Source organism: Pezoporus flaviventris, unplaced genomic scaffold (genome assembly GCF_033815535.1).
Source record: "Pezoporus flaviventris isolate CSIRO_AGI_PZ_B2104156 unplaced genomic scaffold, CSIRO_AGI_Pfla_v1 ptg000020l, whole genome shotgun sequence".
Taxonomy (NCBI): Eukaryota; Metazoa; Chordata; class Aves; order Psittaciformes; family Psittacidae; genus Pezoporus; species Pezoporus flaviventris.
In genome coordinates, this window is record NW_026892568.1 from 5,471,057 (window position 1) to 5,483,525 (window position 12,469).

Below are 12,469 nucleotides of genomic sequence, written 5' to 3' on the forward strand. Positions count from 1 at the left end.
CCAGGCCCTAAAAATACAGGCACAGCAACACTAAAAATTCCAGTCTGATAAAAACATCCCTGGGCGAATCTGGAAGCTATTACCTGATACTGTGTAATTGGAACACATAATTTCGGGCCTAGAATTAGCCATTACGGCTGCTATTCCAGTGGGAAAACACACATGAGCGTCAGTTATCCTCCTTTCCTTCTATCCTCTTGCTCTTAGCAAGCTCCCCTGCAGTGGAGGACACGCTGTGCAGGGTAGGAAGGGTCAGGCTAAATAACTGCATTAAAAGCTCTGTCCAGGGGGAGTCAGGCAAGTGCCTCCTCTTCAGCCACGGACCTCAGCTACACCACAGCGGAGGCTGGCGAACGGCTTGAAACAGATCTGAACCCAGCAAGTGATATTTCCATCCCCATTCATCTTACTGGAGAGCAGCAAACGGAGACTTCAGGCTCAGCAGAGCAAGTCCTGAGGTCCTTGAAGAAGGGATCACTATTCTATCTCCTTTCAGGTGTGTTCTCCCTGCTCTCATAAAAGCAGCCTGGTCAAACAGTGCAGTATCTCTTTGCTGGTGGCCTCCTGCTCCCAGGTCCTGTAGCTGCCAGTCCCCCTGTTTGCAGGGATTGATCCTGGCAGGGCTCTGCTCTAGTCTCGGCTGATAGCAATAGTTTTCATCACATACAACACGTGGGCTTCTCACTTCCAGGACCCCACAGTGCCCCCCTGCACCCCAGAAAATAGGGTTCAAAGAGTCTGTGCTGTCCTTTACAGCAGCCAAAGTGAGCAGCCCAGCCCCACTGCCTCTCAGATCTTTGTCATCTCTTTAATGCAAGAGAAAACTGATTGAGCTTGCCTGTGTCTAACCAGCAAATCCTGCTCCAAGGGCAGTGGAAAAGGCACAGCAGGTGCTGCTTGCCCACAAACTGGTGGCACCAGAAATCAATTGACTGCTGGTGATTTGAGGCTCTGCTGGAACAGTATGCTGAAGTTAGAGTCATTCCTAGTCAAGCCTGTGAATTAGTGGCTGTTCTCCAGGTCCCGATCTCAGGCAGTAATCCCAGCTGGTTCAGCAAGGTGCAAAGTTGACAAGATGACAAAGTAACCAAAGAGACACGAAAACAGTCAAACTCAGCACTGGCTCACTGCTGTCCTCCACACCCAGAGCTCACAACAGCGTCCAGCTCCTCCCTGGAAACAAGGCCAGGGTCTGGATGTGTCCATCAGGTCTCCAGCACCTCAGCTGGCAGCTTGTTCAACGTAGCTCCTCTCCTCCACATGGTTTGTCTGTTCCAGGAGCCAACGTCTTTCCTGGTCACTGACATCCAGCCTCAGTGTCACCTCCTGGAAAACGCTGTTCACAGCAACCTGTATCACATAGAGGGAGAGCAGCTCAATCCCAGCCTCAGAGCTAACTCTGCTCACCTTCTCTGGGTAGAAGAGGGGCTCTTACCTCTTTAAAATGAAGTTTTTTGAACATGCAGATGCTGGCTTCGTTCTCCTGACCAATCTTAGCCTCAAATGTGGTGATCCCCAGGTTTCTCACACCTGCAAGAGAAATCAGACAAGTATTTCTGTTACCTGCTTGGCTGCAACATCTATGAGAGCACACAACTCCCAATTCCTGGGGCAGAGGCAGCCTGTGTCACAGGGAATGTGTCCTTCTAGATCACATCCCAACTGTACTCCCATTGCCATGCACTGAGCCACCCTTACCATAGGACATCATCATCAGAGTTGCCTCCTTGCCAAATCCTCTGCCTCGGTAGCTGGGCTCTGAAAGAGACAGCCACAGAAGTCAGCATCCACTTGGGTGAGACAAATCAGCCATGCCACACTGTAGAAGAGACTATGGCCTGGGACCAGCAAAAGATGCTGCTCAGGAGTGAACAGCCACAGTAATGCAATGAGACCAAAAAGCGTCTGTACACAACCTCTGTCTGAAGCTGGCTTCAACCACAGCAACAAAGGTCCAAGCTATGAAGCACAACTTGACCTGCAATCATAATTTCAATCTCAGCCAAAGTTGGATCCTCAGGGTCAGTGAGGAAGAGATTCACGTCCCCCACCATGCAGTCCTCATCCGCCTGCCCGGGCCACCGCTCTGTGTCCAGCACAATGAAGGTACACTCTGGGAAAAACAAAACCATAGCAGAGTTTACAGGGCACAAATTATTGCAGGGTGAAATTAAAGGCATGCAATGGACAGAGGAACATGTGTTAACAATGAGGAAGAGCTTATAATTGAGCTTCCCATACCAGCGTGCTTGCTCCCATCCATCAAGATGTACAAAACGTTTTGAAGACCCCTTGTGAGGGTGGTACAGGCACCAAGATTAGAAACAGCCTATTTAAAGAGCATGGAAACTTCCAGCCTGAGGTCTCCATGCCTTGTCTCACTCAGCAGCAAGTTCAGGCAAAGAACTGTTTGGCTCACAAGAGGCTGAGACCTAGTGATTCATTTAGTCTGTATTATTGCTACTTTAAGTATGGCTTCTAATGCCAGCTAAGACAAATGCTCCACACTGAGGTCTTTGTCAGCCTCACTATTTTCTGGCTCGCTATATTTTTACCAGGCTTTTATGGGCAGTGATTCATTACTTGTAGGAGAGCCAGGGAACCAATTCCAGCACACCTCAACTGGGTAATTCTAGAGCAGTTCAATTTCTCAAGGAAAAGTATAACTCCTTTCTACCTTCTTAGGATGATCAGACCTGGGGAGCTTTGACTGTGCAGGAGCAGCTCAGCACATAAAGCTGGGGGAAATAAATCACTGTAATCTTTAAAAAACTGCATAAAAAGGACATCAGCAGCCCCAGACATTCTCTACTTCCCTGAGCATAGCTATAAACAAAAAAGCAGTTCAAAGCAGGTAGAACCCACTCACTGGGTGCTCTCAGCCCACTGTGGGTCCTTCATAGGACAGAAGGGACCTGCTCTCTCCTCCCACCCCCCCTTCAGAAGTGTTTTAAGGTCCTCACTGTCTGTGTCGTCCCTCCAGCTGCACTGCATCTCATACTCCTGCTCCAGGCTGAGGGGCTCGGAGGCTGTCAGGCGCTGCAGCTCCTCTGACTGCATCCACTCGTGGTACCTGGCAATGGGACCCAAAACCACATCATTGCCTGAGCTACTGCATCACAGTCTGATTTCCATGAGCGCTCTGAGGATCAGACTGTCATAAGCTGGTTCTGGAAACACCAGCCTGGCATTTATGGCAACTTAAAAAGCATCCACAAGCCTCTCTCCCTTATCTAACACAGGACTTGGTGTTCTCTGTGGAAATGCAGCAAGTTTGGCCATCCTGTGGCTTTGTCTGAAGAGTGACTGATGTCTTTAAAAGTACTGAGCACTGAGTTCCGGTGCATTTCATCCCGACTGAGATTGATAGAGCATCTCCTGGCCACTGACAAAAAGACTAATACTGGCATCTTTGTGCTGAGGCTGCAGCTGCCTGGGTCAGCACTGTACAAATTGCCTTCATGCCTGCTCCTAATTTATCAAACATCCATCTGGCTTTACACATTGAAGGTTTGCTCTTCCACTGTCATTAGGGAAAGACATCAAGAGAACTGTTGGTGGCTCACTCACAGCCAGGTTCTTCCCTTTCCATGGGCACACACATGAAGTCCTCTTTGTCAGCAGACCTGGCAAAGAGCACAGACCTGTCAGGGATGCTGCTGCCAGGCATGAAGGGCAGAACTGATAGCTTTTCTGAGTAGTCCTTCTGCTGTGTGTTTCCCAGGGGGGAAAAGAGCCCTGCAGCAGCCGAGCCAGAACCTCTTCTGACCACCACGTGCCCTTTAAACAGAGAAATGAGATCAGACCATGCAACAGCATCAGAGGAGGACACGAGCCACGTACCGGGGCACATGCGCAGACGTGTAGGGCACCAGGGTTGCCCTCTTTCCTCGCAGCACCGTGTTCTGGTTAATCTTCATGGCCTCTGCAGTCAGCACCCACTCTGTGTCTCCAGCAAGGCCAAGGGATGGCTCAGGAGTCCCTGGAGCCCTTCGGGATGCAGCAGCGGTCACTTTCCCTGTGTGCAGCTCACACCGATGCCCTCACACAGGGACCAACAGCATCCCCCTGCTCCCCCCACTCAGGGCAGGGCTCCATCGGTGCCCTCGGAAGGGTGCTGGTGGCCGGGGTCTGCCCTGACGAGGGCCACTTAACGCTTCGTATTTAACACAGCACTTCAGCAGGGGGCTGGCGGGAGATGGGGCTGAGGAGGGATCGGGGCTGGGGGGGATCGGGGCTGAGGGGAGATCGGGGCTGAGGGGAGATCGGGGCTGAGGGAGATAGGGGCTGGGGGGGGATCGGGGCTGGGGGGACATCGGGGCTGAGGGGAGATCGAGGCTAAGGGGAGGTCGGGGCTGAGAGGGATCGGGGCTGAGGGGAGATCAGGGCTGAGAGGGATCGGGGCTAAAGGGACATCGGGGCTGAGGGGAGATGGGGACTGAGGGGACATTGGGGCTGAGGGGAGATCGGGGCTGAGAGGGGTCGGGGCTGAAGGGAGTTCGGGGCTGAGGGGACACCGGGGCTGAGGGGAGATCAGGGCTGAGAGGGATCGGGGCTGAGGGGAAATCAGGGCTGAGAGGGATCGGGGCTAAAGGGACATCGGGGCTGAGGGGGGATCGGGGCTAAGGGGACACCGGGGCTGAAGAGGATCGAGGCTGAGGGGGAGCAGAGCCCGCCGTTGAGGCCCCGGCCGCGGAGGCCCCCGCCGCGGAGGCCATGTCTACCTGGCCCCGTCGCCCTTCCGCAAGCGCAGAACCCGAGCAGCGCCGTCATCACGGCCCCGCCCCTCAGACGGTCACGTGTGCGGAAGGTTCCCCCTCCACACCCCACACCCCCCTTCCGTGCTGGGCGCATGCTCCGTGGGCGCCCCGCGATGTGGAGCCGGGGGTCGCGGTGTGAGGTGAGGGATGCGGCGGGGCATGGTGAGGGCCCGGCCGGGGCGAGGGTCCCGGTGTGGACCGGAGCGATGGGAGGCGTCTGGGTGTTGTATGAGGGTCTATGGGAGCTTCCCCGGTGGAGGGTGGGCGGCATTGCCGGGTGGGGGGGAAGCGTCCGGGCTGGGGTCTCTGGAGGCCTTGGCAGGGGCCCTCCGGGCTGGGGTGGGTGCCCGGTAGGAGCGCGCTCATCCCGGAGGTGGGTGCTGGCGTGGCCGTGGTCCCTCTGCCTTGTCGCGGGTTGCTGAGCTCGGCTTCGGGGGCTTGAGTGCGGGTTTGGGGTAGATGAAGGTGTTTGGCCTCTCCTCCCGAGGGCCGGCCGAGTTGTGACCGCTGGGAGCAGTGATGCTGATGGGCTGCTGTCAGCTGGGGGTGTATTTATACATGGGCCCATGTTTATACAGCTTACGGGCTATTTGGTCCCTTTAGCTTGTGAAGCTGTGCGGATGATTTGCCCCAGTTGGCGTAACAGGGTAGAAACTTATGTAGAAGTATAAGGAGTTTGATAAAACTCTTAAACAATTCAACTGTGGCTAATTATTGACCCTGAAGCCTTTCAGAAGGCTTGGGGCCTCACTTCCTCTTGTAGTTTTATTAACACAATGCGAAGTTCCTTAAGTACTTCTGTTCTGGAAACCTTGGTGTGTGCAACAAAACATCTTGGGGTGTTTTTCATAGGTCTATGTATTTTTCTCCTTGAGATTATAAAGGAGACTGTGGGCTGGTTTTCCTGCTTTGATTTGCAGGAGACACCTGCTGTTATGAGTAGTAGCTGCATGAGAAGGAGTGGTGTGAGCTCATCCTCAAGGCAGGCATTCTTCCTCTTGAGGTTTTAGTGTCTGAAACGGCCCCTCTGGCTGTTTGGGGAAGGAAAAGTTTGGTCATCACATGCTGTGGAAGGGCAGGGCTTTTTGGTCCCTTTTAAACCAGTTTAACGGGTAGGAGAGGTTTTTGTGCTGACCCAAATGGTGCTGGTGAGTGGGCTGTATCCAGAGCACAAAGTCCTGCTGAGGCCCTTTTTTGTTCAAACATCACAAGATTATTGGGCAAAAGCTGACTTGCGAGTTCTTCCCGTGACAAAGCTAACACAACTTCATGATGTTTCCTAAGGTTAAAGGCAAGAGAAGTTGAAAGCACCCTCCTGAAAACACCCTCCTCACTCTGCTCCAAGCCTCTCCACCACATTCAGCATGGCTGGCGGCATCACCGATACAGGAGAGCTTTACTCTCCCTATGTAAGTATGGCTCATTGTGGGTTTGCTCACGAGTGTTTTCCAGATCCTCTTCTCTCAGCATTGTGTTTTCGTTTCCTACCTCCCCGTGGACATAACTTCAGTGTTTCAGGAGATGGTGGAGGCTAAAGGGTCATTAAAAATGCTTATAGGTCACCCTTTATATAAGGGGATAATGTCTGCTTAAGGTATAGTTTTAAAAGTCTTTAAAAGAGTGTCATATCCCATACTAGCTCTTGCATCCTTCCATTATGTTTTCTCTAGCCCAAATTGTGCCGTGAAGCTAGCACAAACATGGGGGTGTGTGAGGCACTGAAACTATCCCGCTTTGCTGCTGCTTTCTTTTTGCTTTAAGAAACCCAGGGGAAAACATTATGTAAAGTTTACTTATTTTTAGCTGTTGTACTAATTACTTTTAAACCACTTCACTTGAAATGAGTAATCGGGATGTTTCTTCCTTGTATATGTGGTGTTCTGTGAAATTGCAGAGCCAATTAGTGCTTTCCTATGTTACTGGAAATACTGGTTTTCATAGCCACAAGTATTCATATAGTGTCAGCTCCTAAAAACAGTGCTTGGCAAACTCTCTTTGTTTTTCTTTCTAAAGTGAATTCACTAAATGCAGAACCAGTCCTGAAACCTGTGTGTTGGTTTTCAAATGCTTTAAAACTTTCATCCCTATGTTAATGATTGAATTTAGCAGAACTGGATATTAGGCTGCAGAAATAGGTCACAACTGAGAAGATGGAGAACAAGACAATAACTGGGGCGCCCAGACCCTAAAGGATTAGTGTCACCTGCTCTTATGTTGTTATGTTAGTGCTGCATGAATTTCCTAGTGCCTCATCTCAAAGGCTGTGACTCTCATCTTTCCCTGAAGGTGTTTAGCCAGATTGAACATGGGCACCACTCTGATCTCTGTCAAGTTGACCAAAGTTAAGGAGAATCACCTGAGGTGCTTTTACAGGAGTCCTTCACTGCAGAGTGTATTGTGGCCCTGAGCACTTGAGGAATGACAGCTCTGCCAGCTGAATGGAAAGAGCTTTCCTGCAAGCTGCAATAGCTGACTCTTGTCATTCTGGGGGACTGGTCAGAAGATGAATTTGCTGTGTTTATGTTGGGGAATGAAGGGCAGGAGTGTTCACGGGGGACTAGTTCTCTTGATATTACTTGTTCCACAGCTAGAAAAGTGTTCTCTGACACAGTTCTTTACTGGCTGGCCCCTGGAGAGACTCTGACCTATACATTTAAGTATGAAAACCAAACAAACCAACTTTGAGGCAATTTTTGACCCTGAGTTCAACTGAATTTATAGTCCAGGGGGTCCTGTCTAGGTGCACAATTCTCTTTTGCCCTTAGGCAGAAAAAAGCTCATTGGCAAAGAGGAGAAAATCCTTTCCCTTCAGAAGTAAAATCTCTTCTTCAGAGTGTTTTAAAGTAACGAGCAGGCTTTGCATTAGAGTTGTGTTTGGATGTTTTATGCTTGACTAAATAAAGAGGAACAAGAGATTCTGAAAGGTAACTTATGTATGAACCTAACTACTTAGGTTTAGGTCAGAAAATCAGGACACACCCCAACCCGTAGTGTAGACTCTTCTGACAGAAGGCAGTGGATTTGAAAACAAAGAAACAGTTCACATCCTTTCTAACTTTAAAAGCTAGAAAGGAAAACATTAAAAATAATTAGAAAGATGGATATGAATATCAGTTTCTCCAGAAACGTGCTGACACTCACTTTGGTTATCAGTCCCCTCTTACCTATATTTGTAGCATGGGCTTGCTCCCACCCTGCTTGCTCAAAGATTGCTCTCCATTTAAATCAGTACATGTGTGAGGTGTCTGGGATGATCTCTGGCATGGCTGCCAGCTCTCATGTTGGATTATGTGATTGATTTCAGGTTGGTCTTGTTTACATGTTCAACCTCATCGTTGGAACAGGAGCCCTGACCATGCCAAAGGCCTTTGCGACAGCAGGGTGGCTCGTCAGCCTTGTCCTCCTCATGTTCCTGGGATTTATGAGGTGGGATGTGAGTACGTGGCCTTGGAGGGTTGGGAGGTTAAGTTGGGTGTAGTTGTAAGGGCAGTGGTAAGGCTTCTGGTGCTTTGCTAAGTGGGCCTGTACCTCTGGTGCTTGAGCATTGCAATTGGCAGCTGTGTTGCCTGTGGACCTTGTTTGGAGGGATGCTGCAATATGGTGGTGCTACATCCCACTTCCTGACTGATGGAAAAGGCTTTTCCTCCAGTCCAGAGTCTGCTTTCTCCCAGCTTCCCTTTTGACACTGTCCTCACTGTGGATACATCCTGCTCCTGCCTCTGTCTTGGATCAGTTCCCCAAGCACTGACCAGGTCACAGATGACGAAGGGTCGTTGCTGTGCTTTGTGACTTGCAGGTATGATGCAGACCTGTTGTGTTAGCTTTCTCTTGGCTTCTGGCAATGCTCTGGGCAACTGCAAGAGTGTCAGGGAAACAAATTACTCTATAGCTGGGCCTGTCTTATCCCCCTCCAGACCTTTCCCGCTTGAGACATTGGAGCTAGTCTCATGATTTTCATGCTGGCTTGCCATGAGGTTCTGCCCAGATGTCTCCCTGCTGGAGCAGCAGGTGGAGCTGGAGGCTGTTGATACAGCACGAATGTCTAAGTAGTTATTAATAGAATTGCTATATTCTAACGGGCTGTGAATCCCTGCTTGGTTTTAAAGCAAAATAAACCAAAATCCCCTCCTGGTGTTTGTACAGATGGAATTTAGAACTTCCTTTCTTGTCAGTAACCAGCTTTAATTTGGAGGCAGTGCTTTTTGGATCTGATAGGTGCTGCTATATAGAGGTACTCTATGGTCAGTATTGATTGTAGTAATGCTTGTAACTTCCCCACCTCAAAGCTGAATGCTGCAAAGACTTAATAAAATATAAACTGTGGGAGTACAAGTAATTGGGACCTTTGGAAGCGATTCCTCTTAGGTACATTAGTTTAACAGTGTAAATGCAGTGTATGACACTCGGCACCAGCTGACAGTCCTTCAGGGTCAGCAGAAGAGCACAAATCTCTGAACCTGCATGCCAAAAGTGCTCTGGATTAAACTGAGAAGACACAGCTTGAAGCTGTGTGCCCTAGGAACTGTGCTGCCCTGTTGCTTTTGTTGTGGTGCTTGTGACTTCCTTGTGCTTGCTGGGGACCCTTCAAGTGCCAGAAGAGCCTAAGCAGAAATTGGGCTTCAGGACAGGGCTGCTTGCTTTTATTCTTGCACAACTAATCTCTCATTTGAACTTGATAAGTGACTGTGGTTCCTGAACTAGTGAGAAACCACTTTAAAGCCTTAAATAAGGTTAATGTAAGGTTGGTTGGTTTGCTTGTGTATTAGAGGACTGTTTTTAGCTGAGGTAATGGTATTCCTCCCATTGGTGGCTCTCTCTGTCTTGCTAGACAGCTTTTCCTCTGGGCTCCAGCAAAGTGTATTTGCATACACGTATGATCTACTCCTTGCTCTTGGATTGATGCTTTGCTTCTTATGCCATTTGTAAGATTCTTTACTGGACTGTAGTACCTTTGCCACAGGCCCTAACAGATAAGCTTCAGCATAGTACTGTGTTTGTCGTTGACCCTAATAAGAGGAAGGAAGCTTGCTTTCTAACAAATGGGGATGTCCTCTTGCCTTTCGCAGCCCCTCAGAAACAGTAGGAAGGTGCCTTACAGACACTTAAAGTGTCTTATATCTGAAGGCATGTTGTGTTGTACTGCATTCTGTTGTCTGCTTGACGCCTTCATCTGAAGAACAGGAGGGAGCAGCAAACGGAGATGAAACGCTGTACCAACAGTGCAGTGTGTGTGTGGAGCAGGTGAAAGGGTTGTCTTGGTTTGTTTGCTCTTACAGATGGGAATAATTTTTCATCTCCCTTTTGTGACAGTTCTGGATTATTATTGATACCAATTGAGTTTCTCTCTCCAGCTATATGACTACAACCTTTGTGGTGGAAGCCATGGCTGCTGCAAATGCCCAGCTGCGATGGAAGAGAATGGAGAAACGCAAGGTTTGTGTGGGCTTTCTCTTGTTCTTCTATCATGTAGGACTTGCCTGAGATTCCTCTGCATCTTTGCCTCATTAGTAACTCTAAAGGAGTAAATTTCTGCTGTACTTAACTTTGCCATATGAAATAGGGCTGTTAGTTCCCTGTGGGGTTGCTCATTAAAGACAGGATTTTCTGCTCCTGCTTTGAAAAATCTCTTGTGCTGTTCCCATTTCTTAACTGATTGTTCTCTCCTTGCCCAGAGCGCTGCTCAGTGAATGTAGAGAGGTGGCAGCCAATATATTGGTGCCATTTGGAGTGTGCTGAGGTCTATAAATCCTTATTGATCTTGGGTCATTTAACTAGGACAGGCTGGCACATCCTTGCTGTCACTTGGGCTGTATCTCAGGGAATGGATGGTCCTGAAGTATGTTCTTGCTGTAAAACTTACCTGTGGCTTTTTGGATCCTGTCTTTAGTGACTTTTCTGGATCAGCATGAGGCATTGTTTGCATTCATTTAGATCCCTGCCTGTATGTTAGTGGGTTGAAGCTGGGAGACAGACCTCACCTCTGCTCTCTGCAGCATCCAAACCCTGGGCCAAGGCTTCCTGCCTTTGCATTTGCTTGCACGTCCCTGTTTGGCACCTTCCTTTGAGTTTCTGGGGGTGAGACCATGGCAGCCAGTAATGTGGGTAGTGGACATCTCAGCAGAGGGGTCTGGGCTTCTCTTCCAGGAGGATGATGAGGATGAGGATTCTTCCTCTGGTGTATCTGACACTGATGTTCTCCTCCAAGACGGCTACGATCGAGCAGAGACACGACCTATCCTGTCAGTTCGTAAGTACTCACTTCATGCTTTTGCTGCATCTGAGATCTCTTGTCTGCAGACTGTGTCCCAGTGGGCTCCAGCAAGTGGAACAGGAAGGACTCTTCTGTCCATTTCACCCTTAATTCCACATGCTTACCTCCCACAGTCCTTAGCACTTGCAAGATAAGACTCATTGAGAATTCAGTTTGCCTTTTGCAGTCTGATAAAGATCTCTTCTTTGTAGGTCACTAAGATGAGAACATCTTATTTTTGAAACACTTCTAAACTAGCTTCAGCAGAGTAATTGAACCAGTGACTCTGCAGGTGCGAGTCGTACACACTGTCCTTCAAACTGTTGCTAGAGCTTCCTGAATGTCTTCAGTCTGGCCTCAGAGTTTACTGAAGGGTTGAAACACTTCCTGTTTTAACTTGCAGAGAGACGTGGCTCCCCCAATATCTTTGAAATTACTGAGAGGGTGGAAATGGGCCAGATGGCTTCCATGTTCTTCAATAAAGGTAAGTAACTCATGTTTTTGGCAGTCCCTTCAGGTCCTCTGGCATGTGTGTGTATGGCTTTTCCCTACTTGCGTGCTTCGCAGTGTGGGTTTGCATCCTGAGTTTGTGATAATTCCACCCTGAAGTGTCATTTCTTCTCTCTGTGGACTGCCTTCATCCCCCTGTGTGGTATTTCCACAAAGCAGATGATTTATAGGCCATGTGGGCTGAACCTGCATGAAGGGGAGGGCACTGTGGAGTAGTGGACATAGCCAAAATACTGCAGGTTGTGGGTCCAGTTCCTTGAGACAGATAAGTGTAAGTCAATAGTTTTCTGACTGCCCTTAACCTAACTCTGAAGTGCATCTGTCCTCTGATCTCCACTGCCTAAAGCAGTAGAGCCCAGCCGTAGAGTTCACTAGTTCCATCTTGGCTGTAGCATTTGAGAACAAGGTGTTTGGGCTGCCCTGGACCCTGAGTCGGTCTGAAGGAGAGACCCTTCTGGGGAGAGCTGAGAATTGCTTGTGTCTGGGGAGTCACCAAGAGAGCTGCTGGGATGTGAAGGACTGAAAGGTGTGCATTTGATAGGTAGCTGTCTTGTCTTATTCCTTTTAAATGTCTCCTATGTGTCAGGGAACAAACTTGTAACTGTACTGCAATAAAGCCATATCCACTGCTGCATGCGATAGAAATGCAAACTGCAATGTTGGGTATCCTGAATCTTGTAAACCAATTTGAAATGCTGTGCAGAGCCAGAAAACCATCAGAGACACAATGGCTGTGCAGTTTTGAGCCTGTCAGGCCCCATTTCTTGTGGAAAGTGACATTTTCCCTTGTTCACTGGCCACCTCACAAAGACAGGATGGGCTGGGTTTTTCCACTACGTTACATCAGCTTTATGCCTGTGTAAGTCCATTGCCTTTGAAGGACAGCTGGGCTTAAAGTGAGGAGTCTTTGAACTAGATTATTTCTGATTTAAAAGTCCAATTGAAAAAA

The 12,469-nt window shown here is 49.0% G+C and overlaps 2 protein-coding genes across 4 annotated transcripts in view; one reads left to right on the forward strand and one right to left on the reverse strand.

The window, feature by feature from the left end:
- Positions 1–1,102: 1,102 nt before the first annotated feature.
- On the reverse strand, positions 1,103–4,048 carry NAT9 (N-acetyltransferase 9 (putative)). Its single transcript, XM_061455496.1, has 6 exons — positions 3,844–4,048; positions 2,964–3,073; positions 1,979–2,113; positions 1,699–1,758; positions 1,436–1,530; positions 1,103–1,350 (listed from the first exon to the last, which is right to left on the reverse strand). Exons 1-6 carry the CDS (start codon positions 3,918–3,920, stop codon positions 1,222–1,224), a joined length of 606 nt encoding a protein of 201 aa, XP_061311480.1. The 5' UTR covers positions 3,921–4,048; the 3' UTR covers positions 1,103–1,221.
- A 729-nt stretch (positions 4,049–4,777) lies between these two features.
- TMEM104 (transmembrane protein 104) overlaps positions 4,778–12,469 on the forward strand; it is a 43,892-nt gene continuing 36,200 nt past the window's right edge. For 2 of the 3 annotated variants that reach the window (XM_061455498.1, XM_061455499.1), the window contains exons 1-6: positions 4,778–4,900; positions 6,045–6,169; positions 8,065–8,186; positions 10,112–10,193; positions 10,905–11,007; positions 11,414–11,494. In XM_061455498.1, coding sequence (XP_061311482.1) covers positions 6,125–6,169; positions 8,065–8,186; positions 10,112–10,193; positions 10,905–11,007; positions 11,414–11,494 — 433 coding nt within the window. In that variant the 5' untranslated portion in view covers positions 4,778–4,900; positions 6,045–6,124. Of the gene's footprint in view, positions 4,901–6,042; positions 6,170–8,064; positions 8,187–10,111; positions 10,194–10,904; positions 11,008–11,413; positions 11,495–12,469 lie in introns of those variants that run through there. The other variant, XM_061455500.1, reaches the window with a different exon arrangement.

Bases quoted from the DNA above. Each gene is read 5' to 3' on its own strand.
- NAT9 (XM_061455496.1), bottom strand. From the start codon at position 3,920: ATGAAGATTAACCAGAACACGGTGCTGCGAGGAAAGAGGGCAACCCTG. The intron at 3,074-3,843 runs GTACGTGGCTCG...TCCCATTGCCAG, and splicing joins ACGTCTGCGCATGTGCCCCG to GTACCACGAGTGGATGCAGT. The intron at 1,531-1,698 runs GTAAGGGTGGCT...TTTCTCTTGCAG, and splicing joins TCTGATGATGATGTCCTATG to GTGTGAGAAACCTGGGGATC.